The 27,175-nt window shown below is 37.7% G+C and overlaps 2 protein-coding genes across 2 annotated transcripts in view; both read left to right on the top strand.

Annotated features, from left to right (window-relative positions):
* Positions 1-12,684, top strand: part of LOC128144066 (collagen alpha-1(XXVIII) chain-like) — a 38,824-nt gene extending 26,140 nt beyond the window's left edge. Inside the window, exons 25-36 of the mRNA XM_052792369.1 lie at positions 508-576; positions 2,508-2,576; positions 3,288-3,356; positions 4,200-4,280; positions 5,084-5,119; positions 6,268-6,304; positions 6,430-6,987; positions 7,655-7,864; positions 8,486-8,569; positions 8,648-8,737; positions 11,333-11,521; positions 12,593-12,684. Of these exons, the coding sequence (XP_052648329.1) occupies positions 508-576; positions 2,508-2,576; positions 3,288-3,356; positions 4,200-4,280; positions 5,084-5,119; positions 6,268-6,304; positions 6,430-6,987; positions 7,655-7,864; positions 8,486-8,569; positions 8,648-8,737; positions 11,333-11,521; positions 12,593-12,684 (1,584 nt within the window). The remainder of the gene's footprint in view (positions 1-507; positions 577-2,507; positions 2,577-3,287; positions 3,357-4,199; positions 4,281-5,083; positions 5,120-6,267; positions 6,305-6,429; positions 6,988-7,654; positions 7,865-8,485; positions 8,570-8,647; positions 8,738-11,332; positions 11,522-12,592) is intronic.
* Positions 12,685-13,676: 992 nt separating this feature from the next.
* Positions 13,677-26,615, top strand: BBS5 (Bardet-Biedl syndrome 5). The gene is made up of 12 exons (XM_052792928.1): positions 13,677-13,815; positions 15,494-15,576; positions 16,428-16,493; positions 18,353-18,402; positions 19,092-19,219; positions 20,114-20,249; positions 21,212-21,307; positions 21,818-21,880; positions 22,718-22,852; positions 22,967-23,050; positions 24,840-24,863; positions 24,979-26,615. The coding sequence occupies exons 1-12, from the start codon at positions 13,754-13,756 to the stop codon at positions 25,078-25,080; spliced, it is 1,029 nt and encodes a 342-aa protein (XP_052648888.1). The 5' UTR covers positions 13,677-13,753; the 3' UTR covers positions 25,081-26,615.
* The last annotated feature ends 560 nt before the right edge of the window (positions 26,616-27,175 follow it).

The following is a 27,175-nucleotide window of genomic DNA, read 5'->3' as shown; positions in this document are numbered from 1 at the left end:
GATTGCAGGATTACTGGAATTATACAGGCAATTGAAGGATTGACTACAGCTATTTAAATATGTTTAATGTCCCTTAAAAGGATGTCCATCTTTTTCCACTTACCACAAACCCCTAGCTGTCTGAAAGCACTGATAGGAAAAAAGCTAGAACAGTGCCAATGCGAACACAGAGTCTGATTCAATTGACAGGCAGCAAGCAAAAACATTTTTTTTTTGTTTGGGGAACCTGGAGTTCATTTTATTATATGGGAATTGTAATTCCTGTGTAACTATTGTGTAATTGACTGTACATGTCTTGAATATGTTTAGACCACTAGCCACTGTTTATCCCCAATAACTTTCTTGTCCTGCCTGCGGTATTCATGGGTTAGCATTGTTTAGACTTGCACTGTGCTGTTCAATAATCTTCCTCTCTTTTTCCCATCTGAGTACAACAGATGCTGGGAATTCTAGAGATAAATTAAACTTTGGTATTCACTACTTATTTTTTAAAGTATCAACTTTCAGGGTGATCCCGGTAGTAGAGGACCAGTTGGTCTCCCAGGTCCCCCAGGAGAAGGCCTGCCAGGACCAAAAGTAAGCCATTTAAACAATTATGTCTCCCGCTGTCTATTTTCTAAAAAAGAAGAAAAAAAAAGTTAGTATAAAAATGTGTGATCATGCATACACATCTACATGTTTTCTGTCTTCACTCTTCACTAGAAACAACTAAGCCAACAAATAAGATAACTAAGGAATACAGTGTCTTTATTTTGTAGAAAATAAAAAATGTTTTTGGTGACTAGCCATAAACCATGGCCTTCTTCCTATTGCATATGATAAATTATAAAGTGATAATCTTGCAGTGAAGATCAGTGACAAAACATTTAGCTCCTGCAGACATTAGCTGCAATTGAGTAGCAAAAATTTCTTCAGACCTAGCATTGGTCAGAATTAATGGCCTGGCAAGCACTTACCATGTCTTGCCTATACTACTGTTACAGCTACAGGCATACTGTTGACTTCTTCTAGAATTAATTCCTCTTTTTTACTGTACAAGTAAATCAATAATCATCTAATGACCAACATGATGACCTATCCCTGCAAAATGGATTATTAGTGTAAATATAATATATACCATGACAAAGGCCTGGAAGTAATTGTAACTATAAAAAATTTTCACTATGAAACCTCCCAAATTAGAAACTCTTATGCTCCTACTGCTCAGCTTTAGAAGACTATTAATACAAAAGAACTGTTTTAGAATGTAAATATAAATGAACTGAACAAGGTCAAATGCAAAGATTTTGCAACATAATGTATTACCTGCACAATGTGGCTTATTGGTCCCAGCGATTCAGTTCATGTTGGCATGAAGGCTAGGTCCAGAGCTAAGCAGTGGTGAAGCACCTCCCCAGCCAGTGCCAGTCCCAAGGACTGGCATGTGCACAGGATCCTTATAAATGAGGAAATTGAGAATTTCATGCAGGCATACTGGAATAGCAATATAGGCATAAAATGAATATGTGGGGTTTGATTGCTTCCTATGAATAGCATATGGAACTGAAACATTTTCTCTAGCGTTCTTTTAAAAACTAGCTTAGAAATTAGCAACAAGTGTTTATTTGCAATGCCACATTAATATGTACGTCTATAGGTCTGACTGTGTAAGCTTAATGGTGATGAAAGATAACACAACAATAACACAACAATCCTCTCTTAAATCTTAATTCAGTCCCCAATGTCCCACCAATACAATCCATCCTTCAATGCAATGTATATCTCTATCAGCAAGGTGATTCATGTCCAATGAGCATTAAGCCCTGAGTGACTCCTTTGAAGTATAAGCTAGATTTTAATAATCTGATAAAGATGTCAAGGTTTAACCCCAGCCAGCAACTAAGCACCACACAGCAGCTCGCTCACTTCCCACCCCCAGCGGGATGGGGGAGAGAATCAGAAAAAAAAAGTAAAACTTGTGGGTTGAGATAAAGTCAGTTTAATAGGTAAAGCAAAAGCCACGCACACAAGCAAAGCAAAACAAGGAATTCATTCACCAATTCCCATTGGCAGGCAGGTGTTCAGCCATCTCCAGGAAAGCAGGGATCCATCACACGTAATGGTTACTTGGGAAGACAAATGCCATCACTCCAAACATCCCCTGCTTCCTCCTTCTTCCCCACCTTTATATGCTGAGCATGATGTCATATGGTATGGAATATCCCTTTGGTCAGTTAGGCTCAGCTGTCCCAGCTGTGTCCCCTGTATTATCAACACTGTTTTCAGCACAAATCCAAAGCATAGCCCCATACTAGCTACTGTGAAGAAAACTAACTCTATCCCAGCCAAAACCAGCACAAAAGGATAAAAAGAGTCTTTGTCAGTTGGAGCAACCTTAATCTCACTACTTATAGAAAGACATCAATTTGGTAGAGGATGGACATGAAATTATATGGTGGTGTAACAATTTATTGTGGGGTTTTTTTATTATGAATATTGTATTTAACGTATGCAGGGTTTCTCTCTAGGGAACCATGGGACGCCCAGGGCCACCTGGCTCTTTGGGACCTCCTGGTGAAGGTATTCAAGGAATTAAGGTAAAAAGACTCAGTGTTTTCAATATTTATCCTGTGTTGAGTGGTCAGTCTGACCATCACAGCGTTAAGGAGATTTCACATTGTTTCTTCTAAGACAAGAGCCTCAGACTAGAAAATGAGAAGGATAACATGAGCACCTACAAAGTATGTTCTGTCTCTACTGCTGTAAACAATAAGCCCAAGGGTGTGTGTATTGAGGGAGGAGGAAGCAGGGGCATCTTTTATCAGTGAAAGATAGCCTTACAAAATTAAAAATACCATTTCCTCTTCCCCAACTCTCACACCCATGGACACAGTCTGAAGTAGTTATATGAACCACCACCTACGGTAGAGAAAGAGTCTCCATCCTGAATCTATGTGTCATATTAATTTTTACCTGTAATATGCACTTTTACCCAAAGCATACATCAGACAAGACAGACTCAAAAGACAGAAATAAGAAAGGGGGAATGAGAAGGAATAAAATGGGATGGAAAGAGGGAACAGAAGAATTAGAACCAATAATGACCATGTGGTTTTTCAATATTATGTATCTTTAGAGTAGACATACTGATGAAGTATTTGAGAAATATAAGCCAGCTATTACATTGTCTCAAGTGCCTCAAGACGCTTGTTAAAATGCAGTTTGAAACACTTTCTCTTTGAACATTTACAATTAATGCATGATGAATGATTATAAAGGGTTAGTATCACTACCTGGATTATCATTAGGGGGAACAAGGAATTCAAGGAATGCCAGGACCACGAGGCCCCCCTGGAGACGGGCTTTTGGGACAGAAGGTATGATATCTAAATCGGAGATAATGTCCTAGACCAAAGCCAACATACTGAAAATGCTCACTACAGTCAGCTCTCATTGAAGGCATATGAATTTTGTGAAAAGGGAATTGCGATTTTGGGGAAACCCCAGTCATTCACGTGATTGTTTTAATATTTTATAGCAGCATCTCTTTGAGTGTTGCTTATTTTAATATCATATGAGACTTATCTTCTACTGTAATTAGAAGAAATATAGATATTAGATGTAATATCACTGCCTTTCTTTTACCATATCCACTATGCAAAATTTGGGGACTACATCAATGTTAAGAAAAAGAGAAACGTGGGTTGGAATCAGTTTTTGGATGTGATCACATCAGCTCAGAAGGGCTGTACAAAATCCCATAGCCTACTAAAAATCAAACCAGGAGGCACTAATTCATTTGTTTGCTATTCCAAACACCTTTTCTGGGCCAAAAGGTTTCTCGGAGTGATATTCCCATTATTCATTCCAACTACATCCTTGCCTTTCTTCTCAATTTCCCTACTGTTATTTTATTTTTCTCAGACACAGATAATAATATCCATGATGCAATATCCCATGAAACCCCTCTGTCTGCATGTACTTGTTTGAGATGGTTCATTGTTCAAACTTCAGCTATTTTTTTCCCATAAAAATGCTTAGCCAATACTACAAGTTACTCACAAAATTCACAAATACTGATTGATTTAAATGATCTCTAACAAAAATTTCTAACTCGTGTCAGAAGCTGAAGGTGAATTCGACAAAGGCAGCTAGAGAGAAATGTGAAAAGTGCAATAAAAACTTACACTTTCTGTCTGCTTACCAACACGGTTTTAAAGGGAGACCGAGGAGCTACAGGTGAAAAAGGGAAAAAAGGAGAAAAAGGTGTTGTGGGTGACCCTGGTTTATCTGGAGAACCTGTGAGTAACTCAGGTTTTTTAGATCTGTTTTCTTAAACTGCTTAAAAATAAAGCTGGTTTGTGTGTTCTTGCTATTTAACTACACATAATCTGGAATACTTAAGAAACTGAAACTATGAAAACCTTTAAAAGCATAAAGAAGACATTTCCATGCTGAATACCCCATTTCCCACAGATGTGGTTTCTTTCTTAAGGCAGTGAAACACAATTGCCATGTTTTAAGACAAAACTATGCAATTCTATTCTATGACTAGCTCAGACTTTCCTTCAAAGCTGATGAACAGATGAAGGGAGGCAAAATGGTAACTTCTGCTGATGGGCAGGTCCCCAAAAGCTGGAAAGCAAAATGTGGTCCCTGCTGTTCTGACATTTGCATACTATTAAGTAGGGATACATAAATACCATTGCCATTCTTGCCCTGACACTTGCCCTATTAGACTCACATATGATGAAGCAGAATTCTGATCATCCCAGGGTGTCAGGCAGGTATACAGTCTCTTGAGAAAGGAAACAAACACAACATGGTAGACAGGAAAGCTTTGCATGGATTCTCCTTTTCTAATGTAAACTTACAATCAGTGATCCAGTGGAAAACTTGAAGTCATCCAATTCCCATAAAAACCTCACCACTTTAGGAGGTTGTAGATGCTGCATGCACAAGGTAGTATCACAAGAACACTACTTTTTCTAGCCAAAGTTCTTACTGGCCAAATATTATTCTAATAATGGTATTGATGAAGTCATAATCTGAATTACAATGTTACTAATTATTACAGTAGCTTAATTAACGATCACTGTTACAGGGCAAAACTGGACCAAAGGGAGAGCAAGGCCTAACAGTAAGCAAATTCCATTATTTAAATCCCATTATGGCAAGATATAACCTATACAAGATACTATCAGATGAAATGTATCCTATGTTAATTATTTTGGAAAGAGCTTTCTGACTAGAAGTGGTCTCAATAATATAGAAAGAAACCATGCAAAGGTTTCTGACTTTTTCTCATCTACTTTATGCTGAAATGGAATTTAAAGTTCCTGGTGATTTTAGGTATTTTTCTGCTATGTGTTCTTTTACAGTTAGTGTTAGATGACTCAGCTGTGTACATGCTGCAGGAAAGTTTTTAAAAAAGTATTTAAGAGTCCAAAGAGCAAAGATCTTCAAACCTGTCATGGTCTATCATGCTCTAAACTTAAATATATTTCTGCTAAGCCTGAACTGCACTAGACTCAAATTCAGTAAAGCATGTCAGTGAGTATACAAATACTATGGAGATTTATGATGGAAGCTGAGCAGCAGTAGCAAAAGGTTGGAGTTGAAAGACTGACTCAATGCCAAATGAGTCCTGTCATGCACTTCAAAAAATATAACAAATGATTGCTCTAATAATGAGAAACATGTTGTTTGCATGTCACGGAAGCTATGACTTCTCTGAACAGACAGCTCTGAAGGCAGCAGCTTTTTTTTTGCTGCTGAAAGCTGGGTAATACTGTGCACCAAGTACACTAGGGTTCACAAATCCCAATTCCATTATTTGTTGGCACTCTCTGTCATCTGCCAGCTCACTACAAGCAATATGCTTCCTGAAGTTGGGTCTATTTCTCCACTCCCAATACATTTAAAAGGTATATCCATATTATTCAGATGCTAAAATATGAATGGGTTTTGACTTTAAGTTTTAATGAGAACCAAATCATCACAAAACATTCTTTACAATAACAGTAGTTAATTGTTTTAGATAGAGGCGTTACTGTGTTGTCAAGTTAATGATTCTTATGTGCCATATAAAATAGTTCATTATAAAATGTGGGACTCATTCCAAGCTTAGAAGGTCAGGTTTGAAAGTTAAACAGTTATATTTTTTGTAAGTCCCTGTAGGACACAGATACTCATTACAAACAAAATCTTTGGTAGTGTCAATTTTATACCTCTTTTGAAAGAGGCAAATTGTAAAATATTTTTATATTTAATTTTTTTCATAACCAGAGAGAAGATATAATTAAGTTAATTAAAGAGATCTGTGGTAAGTACTCAGGAAATCTTTAATTTCAGATACTATTTTTTCTTCATTACATTTAAATTCTTCTCCTTTCCAAAAGGATACCAAGTCAAGTCATCATGATCTGTTTTTTTATTTTTCCTTTGCAGGTTGCGGTATTAAATGTAAGGAAATTCCTATGGAGCTTATATTTGTGATTGACAGCTCTGAAAGTGTGGGACCAGAAAATTTTGAGATTATCAAAGACTTTGTAACTGCTTTAGTAGACAGAGTAACCGTAGGCAGAAATGCTACCAGAATTGGCCTTGTGTTATACAGTTTAGAAGTTCGGCTAGAATTTGGTCTTAACAAGTATACAACTCAACAGGATGTTAAGCAAGCAATTAGAAAAATGCAATACATGGGAGAAGGCACTTACACAGGAACTGCTATCCGTAAAGCAACCCAGGATGGATTTTTTGGTGCTCGAACAGGAGTGCGAAAAGTTGCTATTGTGCTAACAGATGGCCAAGCAGACAAGAGAGAAGCTGTAAAACTAGATATTGTCGTTCGAGAGGCTCATGCAGCAAACATCGAAATGTATGCAATAGGAATTGTAAATACTTCAGATCCAACACAGGCCGAGTTTGTGCGTGAACTAAATCTGATTGCTTCAGATCCAGACAGAGAACACATGTATCTCATTGATGACTTTAATACACTTCCAGGTGCGTTCATTGCAGTTTTATTCTGCATTCTATCTGATGCTTCTCAGAATGGGGCGGGGGAAGCATTATCTTTGTGGATATGTTGTTCTGATGCTGATCAGGATTAGTTACAAAGTGCAAAGTAATAGGAACCTAGATATACAGATTCTCTTCTTTTAAGGAGTCATGTTATAGGGCAATGATTCATCATGCCAACAGGGAGTGTCACCTACAGTGTAGGAAAACAGCTGCTTAAACTAGCTTTCCAAGCTGAGTAAGTGCTCATGCACTGTAAATCTGCTGGACTGGAAACTAGAATCAAACCCACTGGAGGAAATTCTACTTACTCACTTCCTTTGGGAAATAACCCATTTTCATTGGGTTATCCACATGAGCAAGGTAAGCAGCTATTTTCCCACTACCAACTAGTGGTTGTTACTTAAGCTCAGATGAACACATTTAGGTGAGTACATTGTATTTTGTACCATGTAGAGGATTTACAGGCTGGCAAATTTATGACAAATAAAAGCCATAGTCCAGAGAGCCTGGAATAATCTTCTTAGCTGCATATAAATAATCCAGAGGAGTACTGGATTACATGTGTATTATTTACATATATAAATAATCCAAATTCAAAAAATACATTGAATTTCTCAGTATGATGAGGTTTTTACTTTTTTTTAAACAGCTCTGGAGTCCAAATTAGTCAACCAATTTTGTGAAGATGAACATGGTACCTTAATATACAACCGTAATGGAAATGGTGCTAGCATAAGTGGACCATCTTTCCATTCAGTGTCTTCAAGTTCTTTACATTACATACTTCAGAACAACAATGTTAACAGACAATCACTTTCAGCACAGACACGTGGAGTATCTACAATAGAAAGTCCTCTGAGTCTTGGTGATCTTCCTCAACCATTAGCTCCGGTATGAATATTCAGCAGGCTTTAATGAGCAAGTTTTAAATATACATGCTTCTCTATTGCCTGATGTAACTTTCCCCCTACTTTTCTACAGGACAGGTACTGTAATAGGTCCTTTACCTTGGTATGCTTGGAGCTGGTTGTTCCAAGTAAGAGTTCTGATGTTGCAGGCAGGCAGTTATCTAACGGCTATAATTTATTCCTGATACTGTTACAACAATTATTATTCCTGTGTTTAATACAGTAATATTTGTGCTACAGTGTGAAACATAACGTTATTAAAATGCAATTACACTGTAATAATTAAGTCTAAGAATAGCAATTAAACTCAATTGTAGTCTATATTTTTAAGTTTATAAATAAAATTCTGTAAAGGTCCACTAAAAATATATATATATCCCAGGTTTAGGATTGACAACCCTCCTGGTAAACCAACCAGGTGAGGTTAAAATTCTGATTCTTAACACTGAAGTCAGGGTAAATGGGAAGGAAAAATATTAGAAAACCTCTAAGTGATGAAGGGCTTGTTCATTTTGAGACACTTCACAATATCTGAAAAGCAAAGAAAATCAAATGCTTATTTCAGACCAAAGTACCTCGTGTGGTAGTATATGAAGCCTATGAAGAGGAACAAGAGGAGGAGGAACAGTCATCCTTGCTAACAGTGGACACTAGAGGTATTTTTATCATCATTCATTTCTTCATTTTTGGCTGATCAAAAATCAGTGTCTCATCCTGTTTCTTTTCATCTGCAGCTGTGGTACCATTATTGCCATCTAAACCACCACCATCAGATAAAGTGATGACATCATCTCTTTCAACTGCAGGGCTCACACCAAGACCAGGTTATAGATCATAACTAGTTTTTCATTTTGTTCCATCTTATCCTAACTTTTCATAAGGCTTTAAATCAGAGTAATTTTGTTCCATTCTCTGAAGATTTCATGAACCCACGCTGTGGTGTGGAAGAGAATGCATTTCAGGATTTTATCACAGATCTAGTTGCAGTTCTTGTCCAGCCTGTTCACCAGTTCTTATCTTCCCAATTTCCAAATCCCACTGCTCCACTTACAGCAGATGCAAGGTCAGCTATAACCTGAGACAGAGGTCATAAATGGCATCAAAAAGAGAACATAGTGCTAGCTGAGGTGGGTCAGTGAGCAGGTAATTCATCAGTCAAGAAGGGGCAGTCTATGGAGATGGGAGGCTTCACTAAAGACAGAAGATAATGATTTCAGAATTGGACAGAAAAAATAGATTTCTCCTTCAGAGGAGAAATAGCAAAAAAAGGTGTTTAGTCATTTGAAGGGAAGTATAGTAATTAGCTAACTGCTCAAATGCTTGATTCTTTTCATCTGAAATGTTCAAATGTATTCTGTTCATCATTTGGGGCATTCACAGTTCTGAGCTCCATTAATAGTGTATTATGATGGGAGTTAACAGAAGAGAGCAATAGAAACATGTTCCCATGATTCCTGGGAACATGGGCATGACTATTATTCTGTCTCTGGCAATAACTTTTTTTTTTTAACGTGTCAAGATACCAGTTGCCAAAGACAGAATATTGATGTCATAACACTAAACTTGAAGGAAAAGTATTTTATATCTCATGGTATTTGTCCTGGTTTCAGCTGGGATAGAGTTAACTGTCTTCCTAGTAGCTGGTACAGTGCTATGTTTTGAGTTCAGAGCGAAGAATGTTGATAACACTGATGTTTTCAGTTGTTGCTCAGTAGTGTTTAGACTAATGTCAAGGATTTTTCAGCTTCTCATGCCCAGCCAGTGAGAAAGCTGGAGGGGCACAAGAAGTTGGCACAGGACACAGCCAGGGCACCTGACCCAAACTGGCCAACGGTGTATTCCATACCATGTGACGTCCCATCCAGTACAGAAACGGGGAAGTGGGGGGCAGGGATTCGCCGCTCGGGGGACTGGCTGGGTGTCGGTCGGCGGGTGGTGAGCAATTGCACTGCGTATCATTTGTACATTCCAATCCTTTCATTATTGCTGTTGTCATTTTATTAGTGTTATCATTATCATTATTAGTTTCTTCTTTTCTGTTCTATTAAACCGTTCTTATCTCAACCCACGGGTTTTGCTTCTTCTCCCGATTTTCTCCCCCATCCCACTGGGTGGGGGGGAGTGAGTGAGCGGCTGCGTGGTGTTTAGTTGCTGGCTGGGGTTAAACCACGACAGTATTATTAAAGTGAGTGAGACTAGATTAGTATGTCACAGGCCTCTGATGCTTATCTGTAGGAATCATTAGACCAACATTCAACCTTAACCAGTATGTATGTAATTAATACCACGGTATTAGATAAGTGGCACAAACATCTTACAAAAGAAAGACTAAAGTTTTATATTCTCACTATTCTAATGCCTATTCCCCCACACCACAAAGAGAACTAATATATTGAAGCAATGTACTGCAGAAGGATGATGGTCATACCTGTGGTTCGAAAATAGCAGATGCAACTAGCTTACAGCTCTTTGGCTTACTATTTTGGGTTGCTCACAAGACTGGTTGCTGATAATTAGATTTCAAAAATTAGATATCAAAATTATCAGATTCATATTGTTTGCTCTTCTTGTATGTGAAGCCATACTACTACTATTTCTGAAGTTACTGGAACCATGCCACAGTAAAGGAACAGTTTACTTGACCTACTAAGATGCACTTCTAACTTGCCTTCAATGCTAACATCTTTAGAAGTAAAAGTGAATCTTAAACTGCTGTATAACATTAGCAGAAGAAATGAAATAAAACCAGAGTTTAAAAGTGTTGTGGTTTAACCCCAGCCAGCAATTAAGCACCACACAGCTGCTCGCTCACTCCCCGCCACCCAGTGGGATGGGGGAGAGAACTGGAAAAAAGTAAAAGTCGTAGGTTGAGATAAAGATAGTTTAATAGGACAGAAAGGAAGAAAATAATAATAGTGATAATAATAATATGACTATAATAATAATAGAAGAATTAGAATATACAAAACAAGTGATGCACAATGCAATTGCTCACCACTCACTGACCGATGCCCAGTTAGTTCCCCAGCAGTGATCCACACCCCCCAGCCAACTCCCCCCAGTTTATATACTGGGCATGACATCATATGGTATGGAATATTCCTTTGGCCAGTTTGGGTCAGCTGTCCTGGCTGTGTGCCCTTCCAGTTTCTCGTGCCCCTCCAGCCTTCTTGCTGGCTGGGCATGAGAAGCTGAAAAATCCTTGACTTAGTCTAAACACTACTGAGCAACAACTGAAAACATCAGTGTGTTATCAACATTCTTCTCATATTGAACCCAAAACATAACACTATACCACCTATATTAGGAAGAAAATTAACCCTATCCTAGCTGAAACCAGGACAAAAAGTTAAAATCTATGCAATACAATTGACTTCTACAAACTGAATTGTTTCTATTCCTTTTTTTCTTTATTTTAGAAAGTATCCTGGACCTCCGGTGCAAGTTAAGGCTGGATCAAGGGCCATGCCGTGTTTATATCATAAAATGGTATTATGATAAACAAGCCAATGCTTGTGCTCAGTTTTGGTATGGTGGCTGCGATGGAAATGCAAACCGCTTTGAGAGTGAAGAGGAATGTAGAGAGGCTTGTGTGTTTTTTTCTGGAGGTAGGAATTTATCTCTACATCAATAATGAGCGAGTTGAAGCTATTAATTATTTGGGTTTGTTATCAAGTATCCAGCATGGTATGTAAAACCAAACCCACTAATTTAAAGAATGTTAACATTATGAAGTCATATGCTCACTAATTAAAAGTCTACCTATGCAAGCTCACTTTAATTCTTTTTGCATATATTGTATGATGTAGTCCTTATGTAACAAAATAGCAATTTTTCAGCAGTATCAAGAGTACAAATTTTCCTTTTTACTAAGATATAGGAAGACCAGTATAGCATTTGCCATAGAAATTGCCCTTCCTTCACCTAGATCTTTAAATACTACCATTGTACAATCACTAACTATTCCTCACTTTAAATTATATATATGGCTTTGGAAAGCAATCTTTGGTCATGAAAATTATGTAACTTCTTTTCTCTCTGTTACAGAAATCTGATATTTGGCATGGATTCTGCAAAGAAGACTTCACTTTTTTTAATCGAAAGTGTTCCCACAAATCCTATTTTAATATTTCAAGCACAATTTCCAATTACATGCAGAGTACTACTCAGTACAGATGAACACAGCGAATGCATCAACTTGTGGCCTATGTGCTCTCTGGGTCACAAGACAGATAGGTGGCTTACCTACCCACCTTTCCCAACCACAACACAGTTGTATTTAGTTCTTTTTTCCGTAAACTTTCCTCAGTTTCTGTTAGCTACCAAGATACATGAGAAATGCAGTTAAAACACATCCACACATTTATATGAGTGACTACACTGATAGCTGGTATCACTAAATTAGGTTAGTTCATGTCTAAAGTGGTCCTTGACATGTGTTTCTCTTCTGAAAGCCAAGTCTAATTTTTAAATGCATTTTAGTATTTTCATCTTTCTTGAAAAACTTTTTAAACTTATGTTCAAAACATCAAATGCAGCATAGAGCTTATTCTTTACTGCCCGCCACTGCCATATTGCTTTTCACATTTATGTCTGCCTGTATATGATGTATTTCCTATTACTTGACTTATATACTTAAAAGCTTGTTTCTAATAAAACAATTCTGGTTTTACTGCCAGGATACAGAATGGATAATGGTACCTTTACAGGACTAAAAACTTACCTCACAGCTAAATTACACTTAGTGCGTAATGCGCTCCTGATGATGTAACTGGATTTCTGCCACAGCCCTTAACAAGACTGAACACCTCAGATTAGGCACTCCTGCATATGAAACCCGATGATCATTTTTGGTTGGGTTTGTGGTTTTTTTCCTCAACAAATGGCAAGTTCAGCCTATCAACAAAAAATGGAATTTGGCCTCAAGCCAAACACCCGCTACCCTTCCTACTTCAAGAGCCGCTGGCTGCCCTCCCACCGGGGCCGCAGCAGAGCCTCGCCGGCACATGGCAGCACACCGCTCTTCCTGCCAGTGCGGGACGAAGCGAGGTGGAGAGCCGGGCAGCACCAGTGCCGTTTTTCACTTTGTCGCGTTTGTATCGACTTCCTGGTGGGTCGCAAGGGGGTCTTCACTGACTCAGGGACCAGCTCCAGGGAAAGAACCGCCAAAGGACAGGCTTCTTCCTGTGATTCGTACTTATTTTGAGTGGGTTTTTTATTTGACAGTGGTAGGATACTCCAATTAAAATTCGGCCAGATACAATTTTCAAGTTATTCCAAATTAAACATATTATGATACATCCTATCTAGTTTAAAAAAAAAAACAAAACAAAACCACAACAAAAGCAAAAACCACAGGACTTAAGGCTGTAATTTACCGAGTAAGCGAGGGTTTCACAGGTTTTAGGTTTACCGACTGTCCAGGGGTTTGGTTGATTGTCCACGGCAATACAAATGTTACCTTGTACCAGACAAAACTAAAGCGCGAGGAAAAGCCGCAACTACTACACGCTCCAACGACTCGGAGCATTCCGCTCTCCTTCACAAACGTTCACACACGCCAGGCCGTCGGCGTTGCCGAGCCTGTACAACCACACCACCCAGCCGGCCACAACGCACGACACCCAGAGCGGGGAAGGCGCTGGGCGGAGCGAGCCCGGCGCCGCCCGCGGCCGCTACCTCAGCCGAGCCGGGGCTAAGGTAGGCGGGAGAGCGGACCGCCCCCCCCACGTGCAGCGCCGCAACCAATCCCGATCGCTGCGGGAGCGCGAGACACCACCCGCGTTGCCACGGCGGCGCGCGGGCTCGCCAGAGGGAGCGGTGTGCCGCGGCCGGCAGCCATGAGTGCGGTGCTGGATGTGCTGTGGGAGGACAGAGATGTCCGCTTCGACATCTCCCCGCAGTGAGTGTCGTTGCCCTGCCCTCCCCTTACAGCAGGGCTTTCGGACCCGCCCGGCGTTTGTCAGAAGGCTGAGCGCGGCCGCCATTAGTGGCGTGGTGGATGCTGGGAGCCTTCCCAGTGTGGCGGGGCGGAGGGTGGGGAGCGTGTTTTCCTGGCAGGGCGGGAAGAGCCTTGTGTGGCCGTTGGCACCGGGCGGGCTGGCTGGGGAGTTTTTGGTAGGTAGAGTCTAGTCGCCGTTTCCAATCTATAAAAGAAAAAAATAAATAGGTTGCACACGAGAGGACTGAGGGAAGGGTGTTCTCTCCCCAGCCGCCTGTAGCGTTACCTGGCGCTGAGAAGAAAAACTTAAGGTGTGTGTCTGAGGGGACGGTACCAGTCACTGGTAACAAGGACTCGGTGTCCCTGCCGTGGTGTCGGCAGCCTGAGCTGACGGAAGCGGGCAGTGGCTCTGCAGCCTCTGAGGGGCCAGAGCTGAAGGGTTGTCGGGTACCTCCTGGTGGAGGCAGTGCTTCCGCACTCCAGTGGGCCTTGACCTCTGATGAGCTGTCAGCCTTCTCTCAGACATAAAACTTACGCTCGGCTTTCTGTGGCAAAACCCTGCATGGCTTTTGTAATATGGAGCTACAAATTAGCAGCTGGTTGGTGATGATTTTGAGGGTGGAGGCTGAAAGTGTACCATCATGCTTCATCTCCTTCCTACTCAGTTGACTCTACTGAGAACACCCCTTGTCCCTCAGACATGTTGGCTGCAGTAATTTTAGAAACTTGAAATTGCATTTTGGATGTTTAAGCAGTTCTGTCTTATTTTCTTGTAAAATTGTCGTGTAGACAGAGCCTGCTTCCATATTTTCTTTAATGCTAATGTTACTATTCTTGCTACCTCATGTATAATATATTTTGTGCTGTTCTGGTGATGTGCTGTTGAGTCCATACCTAGTGTCTCGATCCTGATCTCCAGTAGTATCGCGTAGAATTCCCCTCCTGATAATGCATTTTGTTTCTGTCATGCCAACACACTGAAGAGTTTTGGCTGCTTTGCACAATACCATTAAAATACAACAAAATTTCACACTACATCTGTTATGTAATTAAGTGGTTAGACCAGTTAAATCAAGCAAAATAAAAAAAAAACCAAAACCAAAACAAAACCCAACAAGCAAACCAAAACCCAACAAAAAACCAAACCACACTCTTTGTGGTAAATTTAGCAGAGCATTCCACATGTCAGTATACATCTGATATTTCCTTTGCTGGCATCTGTTCTTTCCTGATCCTAGCTCCATCCCTTACGGCCAGCAAGAGGCAACAAATGCTATCCATTAAAAATTATGTGAATGCAACTTTTTTGCTTTTCCCTCACATTTTCACACACTTTCTCCCTATTTTGGGGTATAGTTTGCTTGGTCACACTTGCTACATAATTACTTAATTACTGTTATAATTTAATAATAAAGGTATTAATATTTTTCATATGCCAGATGCAGTGATAACAATTTCAGGTATATAATGTTGATTTCTGTGTATGGGTGCATATGTGGATTTTTCATTGTGTGATGCCCTACGCAAAAAAAGGAGAAAGGAAAGTGAAGTGGGGAAATAGAAATGGCCTTCTTTTGGAGGATAAATCTAATCTATTTTTCATCAGGTAATTTTTTTCTTCTTTTTTTTTTTCTTTTAGACAAATGAAAATGAGACCTGGAGAGGTCCTCATAGACTGCTTAGAGTCTGTTGAAGATACCAAAGGAAACAATGGAGATAGAGGTAACTGCATACCCAGGGAAATTGTAAACTTTCTAATATTTCATCTGTGTTAAATGAAAGGTTCATGAAAGCCCCGTTTGGTTTCCGTTGAACTCTGTATCAATGGTCTGTTGCAGAAAATAGATCCTGCCTGTTTCACAGATCTGTCTCCCCTTGGAGTATTTTCAAATAGGATCTCTTGTTCAAAGTTATAGGAAGGTGATAATCTTGTCTCAAAATCTGTTTAGAATTGAAAGCCTCGTAAGTATAATCTATTTATAAACACTGTCGTGATCTTTTGCTGTAATCCTGTTTAATGCTTAGTTTCTCCTCATCTGGTTTAAACTGAATCAGTAAGGAATATATATATAGTGTGCAAGATTATGAAGCTGCCAGTATGCTGAGATGACCCTTCCTGGGGTTGGATGTGCTGCTGTATAGGGTACAGAATCAAAGAAATTTGCATGTGACAGAGGGGTGAAGTTATTCATGAAGACAGCTGCGATAGCTAACTCGCTGCTTTCCCCTTCTCCCCGGAGCAGTACTGCACTGACTGTGTCTCCGCATTTTTGCCATAGGGAGGTGGATGTGAAATCAGTAACTGTTCTTGGTTTGGTTTTGAGGAATGCTGGTATATATTAGAGGTTGTTTCATTTGTTCCTTGCTGGATTTTCTCTCCTAGCATTCAAAAAAAAAAAAAAGGCGTTTAGTGATTTTTCTGCTGAGGTGTCCTGTGCTTTTCTTATTTTTCCTATCAAGGGGAAGGAATATTCTGGTGTTTCAAAACTAGAGGTAAATATGTACCACGGAATGGAACATTTAATTTAATGGAAGTTATTCAGATTAAAAATACCTATATTCTTTATTTCCAGGTAGACTGCTTGTGACAAATTTGCGGATTATTTGGCGCTCATTGTCATTGCCCAGAGTCAATCTCTGTAAGTATCATCTCCTGTTAAACAACTGCAAATTTTGTTTCCTTTGTGGTGGCATGCTATTCTTTCGCAGTAGTATTGATTACAGTACAGAGTAGTAAAGTGTAGTTCTATTGCTCTGTAAAGTCTGAAATAAACTGCTACTAATGAATCTATTTGTAATATAGGAACTGTTATAATAATTCATAGCAAAATGTTAATATTCAATTTTAATCTCTCAGAATAGAAGTTGAAGAATACTTCAGGCGTACTTTTCATTTAGCCTATGTGGGATTCATCTTTTTTCTAGAAAGAAACAGAAGTTTAAGTTTCTTCACACCTTGCTTTACTCATACCTCTTGTTGCCACCTGTTTATTCACATTATGTATTGTCCTACAGTTTTTATTGCCCATAAGTACCTGCCTTTCCAAACTTACTATTGTAAGCTCTGAATAAGCTTCTAATTTTAACTGTATGAGTAGCTAGCAGGTCTACTCATATTTAATTTAACTTGCTGAAACAGGGGCAGGAGGCACTTTGTACCCAGATTATTCCCAGTGCTTAATTCCCAATAGCCATTCAATGTTGAAAATCTGTATTCTGTTCATAATGTATATAAACTTATGCCCTCTGCCTGTTTGCTTTTCTGCATTTGCTCATACATGCACGTGCATACAAGTGCGCACACACACACTGCTACCTTTTATATGTATTTATAAAGTTAAAATTGTTTGCTTGTTTGTTTAAGTTTTAGAATAGACCTTTGTCGAGGAGATCACAAAGAAACTTATGGAGTAGTTCAGCCCTATAGAAGCTCAAGGAAGTCTAACCTATGGCTTTTAGAGTTTAAAATACTCTCTAGCTTTCAAGATAATGCATTATTTCTTACATAAGGGAATATACAGACACAAAAAAAAATATTTTATTGAATGCCATTTTTGACCATTGCTGTTTCTTTTGGTTTTAGAAAATTTCTCATAAGCAACCTAGGAAGTAAGTCTTTTTCTGGTATTTTCATAAGTATTAATTCCGTAAAGACTGAATATTCTTATCTACATAACTGCTGCTACATCTGAGCCTTTGAAGAAGCAGAATCTTCCCAAAGCAAATTCTAGTTCTCCTTTGATTTTTTTTTTTTTTTTTTTAACCTGGCAGTGCTACTGTTGGTATCAGTAGCAGGATTGTCATTGACATTCAGATTTACCCCAGCACCATTTTAGTGCATCCATTTGTTTTAGGAAGAACAGCTGGGATTGTTTCTGGTTTTATTTTGTCTCAGAGCACTACTGTAGAAGAGGCAAAGTGAAATTTATAACTTTTTTCCTTCTTCTTTTTGTTTCTTCTCCACTTATACTTTCCATTTTGTTGCTTTTTTTCTTTATCATCTCCTTAGCTCTTCTACAAAGTATTACATTGATGTAGAAAGTTTTATTTATAAGGGTAAAAATTATGGGCAACATCATGATGAAACAAACCTTCTTGAGGCAACAGTCAAACACTGAAAAAGGGAAATTCTGATTAGATATTAGGAGAAAAAATGTTCACAGTGATGGCAGTCAAATAGTGGAACAGGCTCCCAGAGTGGTTGTGGAATCTCCTTCTTTGGAAATACTCAAAACTCAATTGAACAGTACCCTGAGCAGCCAGATGGTGTTGGTCCTGCTTTGGGAAGAGCATTGGACCAGACAACCTCCCAAGGTCCTTTCCAGCTTAAATTAGTTTTCGATTTTGTGATGAGGGCTCAGACCATTAACCACAATGTGTAATTCTCAAAAATAGTATCCAAAGCTGTGCTACACAATTCAATATTGTACTTTGTAATTTTGACTATAATTTTTTCTTGTTCTCAAAACTGTTTTTTTTTTTCTCCCCTAACTTTTAGCTGTTGGTTACAACTGCATTATAAATATAACTACAAGAACTGCCAACTCAGTAAGTTTCAAAAAATGCTCTTTAAAATAATAAAAGAAGCTGTAATTAATTGTTTATACTTATTGCACTATATCAACAATAACCTGAAAGTTTACTTGCAAGAACAGTAATAGAATAGTAATGGAAGTTTAGTTTTAAAAGTTGAGAGAGTTTTAAATTTCTATAGGATTGTGGGTTTAGTCAGTTTCCTAAGGCAGTAAAACTCATGTAATCACACTGGTGATTCTTCTTCCCTCTAGGTAAGTCAAGTACATGTTGGCTCATTGTGTCTAAATGTAACAAAGGTCTAGAGAGGCACTAATTTTGTGCAAGAAAGCTCTCAAATGCATAGCCTGAATTACATGCAACTGTGAAGCCATTTGTTTGGCTTGCAGCAAAGAACTAGCAGGGAGATTATGTAGGTTCCCCAGACAGCCACATGGTAACAAAGCCAAAAATACTGTTTCAGTCATGATACTGCAAATGTATAGCAGGCAAGCTTCATTAGTTCTACTGTTGATGGAACTGCTAGTTTCTCCAGAAAAACTGAGTTAAGATGAAGACAGCAGTAGATCAGTGGTAGCATCAGGATTGCACCTTCAGATATACTATTTAGAACAAGAATTTAGAAAATATGTCAAGATTATTTATTGCCTGTACAGTCAAGCTACTATATTGTTAGAATGATAAATTTCATTTTTTCCTTACAGAAATTACGAGGGCAGACAGAAGCTCTGTATATATTGACTAAATGTAACAATACACGGTTTGAGTTCATATTTACCAATGTTGTCCCTGGGAGTCCCAGACTCTTCACTTCAGTTATTGCTGTACACAGGTAGCATACTTAAAATAGTGTTTGTTCATTTACAAAATTCAGAGAATCAAATATGTGGGATTAATACTGTAGATGGACTGAGTATATAACTGCCCATATTTAACAATCAGAAAACTTTCTTAAAAGAGGAGAATACAATCTCTGGAAGGAAGGGAGAGAATGATCACAAATTCTAGTAGATAACGGTGCGTAATGAAAATTAATGTGTATTAATACCAGTCATTGATCACATGTTATACACCTCGTGTGTATAAACTATCTGAACAAATAAAAGTACAAAAGAGCTAATTTCAGTCTGCATCTTCTATCTATAATTTCTGTCTATAATAATTTCCCATAATTTTGGACCATGAAATGGAAATGAAGAGTTAAATCCTTGTCAAAACTCTAATTGGCTACAAAACAGTGGATGTTTCCCACCTAAAGATAAGTCATCTGAATGAATGTGTGCATAATACATTAACATAGGTTTCTGTTTAAGAGCTATGGATACTGTCGTATATATATTGGATGTTTTTGACTTAACCAGCACTGAAAAATAAAGGATTCTTGATGTCCATACCATGTGTAACATGGGACCCAGAAGACTTATGCTTTGCAATAGAGGCTGGGAGATTACTATCTTAAAGAAAAGAAAGAAATAGTATACACATGAACAATACAGAAGATCAAAACAGATGTCAAAAAAATACTTTTAAGTTTAAAGATAACTTCATTAAGGAAAGTTGAAATACAATGCTTTATGTTGATGAAGTTTTAATAGTACTCTCATTTTTGTGCAATGTGGTGATAAGAAAAGTTGAAAATATACAACATTTCATATTGGTGCTAAAACAAACAGTAAAGATAATAGAAAACACTGAAATGGTAACATAAATTTTTTATTTTTTGCAGAGCTTATGAAACTTCTAAAATGTATCGTGATCTTAAGCTGAGAAGTGCACTGATTCAAAACAAGCAACTGAGATTATTACCACAAGAACAAATATATGACAAAATCAATGGAGTTTGGAATTTATCAAGTGACCAGGTATAGTGAAGAATGAGACTACATTGACAAAGCAAAGTTAAAATGTTTTGGCTTTTATCTAGCTGTTGTACTACTATAGTTTTGTAACCTCAAAGGAATTACCCTTCATTCAGTTCATCAGCTGATGCATGCGGAGAAGCTGATCCCATATATTTGCTACTCAGTACAACAAAGTCTCTTTTTGGCAACCTGAAATCTACGTGACTCAGTTAATATGCAAGGAACTAGATCTATGATTCCCATTAAAAAGATGTATTTATGAGTCTAAAGCTTTGTATCACCCTGAAAGACAATCATGTTGTTTCCAAAGTGCTCTGCTGAGTATTTGTATGTTTACGTGCAGCTTTGACCACAGTGTAAGACTATATTGTCTTTTGATTACTGGAAATTGAAAATACTGGAATAGGAATCTATGTCTTAAAACATGGAAAAATCAAGACTTTAAGGAAAAAATAGAAAACATTTCCATTATTTTACAGAGCATTAGTTGCAAGTATTTCCCAGAGCCATGAAACAAAATGGGAGCTGTTATTTCTGTCTGTGCAATTTTAGTCCAGAGTGGAAATAGGATCCACCCTGACAAGCTAAAAAGTTCTTTCCTCTACATTCCCTTGGCACACATCTCCACAATTGCTTAAGTTTAACCCACATGCCATTATACTTACGCTATATGCCAATTCCAGATCAGTACAGTTAAGAACGCTCTCAGATGCCTCATGTACTCCCATGAGGCCTGCTGGACTGTGATTTGACTCGGCTGCTGTATCCTTTAAAGATTGGATCTTGCTTCCTTGCAATCAATAGAAGCATTTCGACAGGTTTTGGTGGGAAAGAATCAGGCTTTTATTGAATTAAATATGAAGCTGTATCCTGCTTGTGTTTAAATAGATAGCAGTAATCATTGTGTTTGGAAAAAAGTCTCTATACTTCAAAGCAGTTCTAACATACCTTTTCTTTAATAGGGAAATTTGGGAACGTTTTTTATTACTAATGTGAGAATAGTTTGGCATGCAAATATGAATGACAGCTTTAATGTCAGCATACCATATCTACAAATTGTAAGTATCTTAGAACAACCATTTTCAAAATGAAATGGCATAAGTTCAAGTCTTCAGTTAAAACTCCCAGCTCACCAAAATTAGTATTTCATGTCCCACAGTCAGGGAGAAATTTAGTCTTACCAGCATCAACCACAGGGTAGATTTTTTTTTTTTCTGTTCAGATTAATGGGGGGCTTTCATGGGCAGGTACAGATGTTGATAATGGCTTGTATTTCCAATTGTAAAACTGTTTACTATGATGCTTCATGCCACCTACATACACTGGGATTAATGATCTGTGAACCTAATGTTCAGAAATGAACTGTTACCACTGCTACCAATTCTGATAAAAACACTTTTCCCTGAGGTTCAGGGGTTCAGATTTGTAAGAGTAAATGGGAGGGAATGATGGTAGCCAAGCTTTCAGAACCAGTAATTGTAATTAGTACAGTGTAAAAATAAATAAAGCAGATTTTTTCAAGTAATTCCAAAATTTTTAACAAACAGTTTTTACCTCTTTACCATTAGCGTTCAATAAAAATAAGAGACTCAAAGTTTGGCTTGGCGCTTGTGATAGAAAGTTCTCAGCAGGTAAGAAGCTTTAATAGCCTTTTTTCATTGGTTACATTTTTATATATAACAGTTCTCTAATTCTGAAATGTTACAGGGCTACTTTTAAGGTACTTAAAGTGTTCCTTCTGTGTGGCCTTTTGAACACAACTTTTAAAAAAGTCATCTGCACTGCTTAAAATGTCTGTATGTTAAGGTCCATATGGCTATTGTGAGTTACGTTTTCTCTAAGCGAAGCGACAGTAGGCCAGCATGACTAGCTAAAATAAATAACTGTTAAAAACAGCGTCTTCTGACGGATTATTTTTGGGATCTAATTACTTCTATACTTAACTAAGACCACTATTTTTAATCTTTTTCACTTGTGTGTCTGTTTTGCTGGAAGAGACAAAATTATTTTTCTTCAATTTGACCTTAATCAGAAATGCTTGTAATGGTGATTTTTTTTTAAAGTTCAACTAACTTTATTTACTGTATCTGAAAGCTTCTTTAATAACAACATCAAGATCTAACAACTAAACATTTGCTGAGTAGCTAGGAATAAATTATTAATATCAATTCTGAATTTCTCCCACCCTTGTTTGCTTTTGGTTTTCTAAGAAGTTTGTTCCCCATTTATATAATGGGCTAACAATTAAAAGCTTATTTACCTCATATAGAAACATTGTCATTGTTTTTATTTCACCAATGGTTTAAGTGGCAGAATAAAAATAAGATAATACCAAAATACAGATAATGTTTTATCAGCAAACTGAAATTTGCTATCATTAAACTGCAAATCCCTATCAAGGGGAAAAAGTTGTTTAAATAGTAAGCAACACTAATAAATATGTGTCATCTTTTTTCTCTGTTATATAGAGTGGAGGATATGTACTTGGTTTTAAAATAGACCCTGTGGAGAAACTACAGGAGGCAGTGAAAGAAATTAATTCACTTCACAGAGTTTATTCAGCTAACCCTATATTTGGAGTGGATTATGAAATGGAAGAAAAGGTACTCCACTCATTTATTTTAAATTAGATACAATATTGTGTTAACAGCAGTAATAAAAATACATTAAACATATTAGATAAGTGGATTTACTTACTTCAGTGTATTAATTTGCAGCCTCAACCTCTTGAAGACCTAACAGTGGAGCAGGTTCAAGATGATGTGGAAATAGAATCTGATGAACATACAGATGCTTTTGTGGTAAGCTGCTCCACAGAAAACTGAAAAATAAAGTAATTTTTGTTTGGTTATTCAACTGTAAGCAATGTACAACTGTAATCCTCTATTAAAGGCAAGCTGCAACTGAACTTTCTATATCTAAAACACACCTACATGCCTTTTACTCAAAATCCTGATTACTACAGGAATTTATTCTGTGCATGGATTTTTAATTTAAGAACAAACTATTATTCAAAATAAATAGTAGTAGATATTTAAACTAATAGTTGTATGTAGTTTCTCAACACATTAAGATCAGGAATAGCTTGAAAACCAGCAGTATAACAGGTCTTCCTTCTCTTGGAGCAGATTAATAGATGGTAATATCTGTATGCTCAACATTCATCTAAGATTCAAACTTGAAAGATTTTTAGAAAGGCAGCAATAATTTTGAGTCACTCCTGACAACCTTTGCACTCCTGACAATACCAGTTTAGAAAACTGTGTTAGTATCTGTCTCCCAGTATTTCAGGAAAATTTACTTTTCAATGAATTAGGTTGCTTGATGACCTTCTTTCTAGGAATTTCCACATTTACTGTGCAACCCAGTGACACCTGACTGCATGATTGACTGCACAGGTAGACTGCACATGTTCTCAAGTGCTAGCCTTGACACATTGACAATTGACATGTTTTCTTAATTCATCTTTGAAATTTGGTAAATTAGCAGTGCTAGCACCAATTTTATTTCCACCTTCTTTTCTTTTGCTATAATTTAGTGATACAGATAAGCTCTTATCTCTTCCTTTCCCTCCTTTTACCTAACTTTTTGCCTTTTTTTTCTTTTAATTTTTGCACATTTTTTAAGACCTACCTTTTCTTTAAATGTAGATTCTGTTTGCTCTATTGGTGCCTTTGTCACCTGGATCAAATAACTGTGCTTTGCATATTCTAAAACAAAAACCGGAAGCTGTAAATGATTAGAATGTGGTTGCTATAGGTGGCATAGATTGTCCAGGACCCAAGGAGTGGCTCCACACCAATATTCCATAACACTTCATGACTGTGATGCTGTTCTGTAGAGTCTTGTATAGCTTGAGATCCAGCTGAGCAGGAAAATGCTTTCTTTGCTGCCCTTTGCCAGTCCATAGGGGCAGCTGAAGCAAGATCAGGCTCTTTTTAGTAAATGTGAAGATCTAGAGCCTGCTTGTTCAGATACTTCTAGACCTGTGGATATTTTCAGAGATCTGATTTCCTGAAGAGTTTGAGCCTTAATTTCCACACACACAGAATGGGAAAGGTTGTATCTCTTTCCCAGATCTCTGTCTGAGAGTAGAAAAATTTCGTTAATTGCTCAGTGTTCATTTCTTAGATTATGATGTTAACTGAACTTTGATATTACTTACACATTTTAAGTTAGTTTTTGAAATTGAATAATAAATGCTGCTGCACATGAGGCAGAAAATGCTGGGATGCTGTCACTTTGCCTTCGTATTAACATTTTATTCCCTACAAAGTATGTCAGTGTAACAAATGTAATAGGAAAATTTCCATCATAATAAACAAAGATTTTTAAATGGTAAAAATTCAAATATTGGTATTTAATGAAAAATAACATAATCACCAACTCCTGTTAGAACCCTTTTGTAAATTATTTCAACATAGAAAAAACTCTGATCTTGTTCACAAAACAAAAATAAAACCCATACAGACTGGTTTGTTGAAGAAAACCTGTCAAATACAATTTTGACCCTAAGGAATTTTTAGCAGATTTGTTTTTAGAACTTTTTTTTTTTCAAGGGTGCGAGTTCTTTTTTTCTTTCTTTTGCAGGCTTACTTTGCTGATGAAAACAAGGTAAGAACACCTTTTTACATACTATCAAATTCATGTTGTTAAAATGGGGTGATAAAATTAAAAAGTACCTTCTGCTTTGTTTTATTTTCTGTCATATCTCGTGCATTCAAAAAAGCAACATGATCGGGAGCCCATTTTTTCAGAAGAACTAGGACTTGCAATAGAGAAGCTGAAGGACGGATTCACACTCCAGGGACTCTGGGAAGTAATGACCTGATTTAGGTTGGCACATGTTTCCTAAGCAAGGAAAGACTCTCAATTCTTACTCGGCTTGTGAGATCTGTAGAACAAAACTTAGAAATACCAGAGTAGCAGAGAAAGAACATGCTAAAGCTAAAGAGCAGGCAAATATTAGATAATATGCCCTCAGGATATGTCATAAAGGAAAGATTATTCAAAACCCTCGTATGTGTAAAAGCTTTGTGTTTACTGCATAGTTTCTGAAAGTAACAACCAGTATCTAATATAAGGAGGGGCAGGGCCCCAGCTGCTGGTGGCAGCCCCATCCCCTGCAGGCATCAGGTGTTTCACAAGCCCCAGATGCCCCGCCCTTCCTCTGGTCACACGGTGCGAAGACCCAAGGAGTCCCTCCTCTGTCTGTCAGGCTATAAGGACTTGGAAGTCCCTACCTGCTACATGAATGGTGACTGCCATTTTACTTCAGCCACCATTATGTAAAAAGTCATACCCCGTGTTTTCATACTGCTTTGTGATTGGCTGACTGCTGGTTTTGACACAGTCGTACCCCAGGTGTTTTCAGGCGTGTGATTGGCAGGAGCAGCCACCTCATCCTGCTTCTGCCAGAAGGTTGTCAGAGCAGGAAGCCCCCTCCCCTAGCAACACGGGGTCTGTCATGGTGTTTCAGCCACCATTTTATGGCGGGTAGCCATCATTTTTTTTAACAACTCCATGACCCACATGTTTGCGTACTGCCCTGTGATTGGCTGCCAGGACCAACCACTGTCTGCCATTTTACTTGGAAGTATGTCAGAAGAGGAAGGCTCCTCTTCCGACGTACATGGAGACCACCATTTGAGGTAGGGCAGCGTGTGGTATATAGTTTGATGCTCAATGTAAAGTATTCATGTATTTCTACACAGTGATGTACTTACCCATAATGATTATATCTGAATCAAATAACCATAACTTGTGTAATGTTGTGCAACATAGAAGTATATGCAGAACATTTTGTATCTAGGCATATTGGCTGTGTCATTGCAGCTGTGCTGTGTTACTGATAACTTTGACAAAAACCAATACTGTTCCAAATACTAGTTTTCATGTCTCATAATTTTGTTCAATATGTTCAGCACATATCATTCTAGGTACTTAATTGTAATCCAGATACCCTCATACAGTTTTTACTTTTTTTTTCTTTTTTTTTTTTTTTGGCTAGAGCACTTTTTTTAAGGAATCATCTAGAAAAAAGTGCACACACAAATAGCTTCTGTGTCTGAGTCATTAGACCTTCATGATGTTACGTGTTAGAGAGAAATGAGTCATTTATTGTTTAAAGGAAGATGCAGCTGTTACGTTTTCTAGTGAGATAAGACCTCTGTGCTATTTTCTATAAATGGAAAAAGTCAAATGAGCTCTCCTCTCAGCTGTTGTTTTAGCAGCTGACTGTTATAGTAAAGTAACTGTGGTGTGAATATAATTGTGTCTGTAGAAAATCTTTCAAGGTATATATTTTAATGAGATACTGCGTATATTGAAAAGCAGTCATGATTTCAATAAACTTTGATAAAGTTATACCTCGTTGTAGATGTTGCATTCAAATAGTTGTGTTTTGATCCTGTTTCCATTACCTTCAACGAACGTTTTGCCATATGGGTAAAAAGCATTCTCTATATAGGCAAAATACAGTCCTTCATCAAGGTACATTAAATAACTTAAAATTTCAAATTTGTTTTGGATCTGTATTACCACCTTTAATAAAAATCTAGATGTACCCAGTCTAAATTGTGAAACTTTCAACATATACATAATTTTTCTAAATTAACATTCACTTTTCAAACTACTTGTCTGATTTGGGGCTTTTTTAGTTTAAATTCAGATTTTTTTTCAGGTTTTTTAAATTCCACATCCATTAAGTAATGTTAATATGGTGGATTACATGTGTTTTGTTTTCTGTTCTTCCTTTCCTATGTAGTGTTTTCAGTTTAGTTTAACAGCAGTTAACACCAATTCTAGTACAGTCGAATTTAAAAGGCTTGATAATGTCTACCAATTATCTGAAATGAAGGATGGTGTTTATTAAGGGGGGGGGTAGAGACTTCATCTTAAGTTATTTTTGAAAGCAGAACTTTACC

The sequence above is a fragment of the Harpia harpyja genome, chromosome 7 (genome assembly GCF_026419915.1).
Source record: "Harpia harpyja isolate bHarHar1 chromosome 7, bHarHar1 primary haplotype, whole genome shotgun sequence".
NCBI classification, from domain to species: domain Eukaryota; kingdom Metazoa; phylum Chordata; class Aves; order Accipitriformes; family Accipitridae; genus Harpia; species Harpia harpyja.
Note: the sequence above shows the minus strand (reverse complement) of the source record. Positions and strands in the feature narration are given on the sequence as shown.

Excerpts from the sequence above, each read along its gene's own strand:
- BBS5 (XM_052792928.1), top strand. The coding sequence starts at position 13,754 with ATGAGTGCGGTGCTGGATGTGCTGTGGGAGGACAGAGATGTCCGCTTC. Across the intron at positions 15,577-16,427 it reads AGGAAACAATGGAGATAGAG|GTAGACTGCTTGTGACAAAT; the intron begins GTAACTGCATAC and ends CTTTATTTCCAG. Across the intron at positions 23,051-24,839 it reads AACATACAGATGCTTTTGTG|GCTTACTTTGCTGATGAAAA; the intron begins GTAAGCTGCTCC and ends TTTCTTTTGCAG.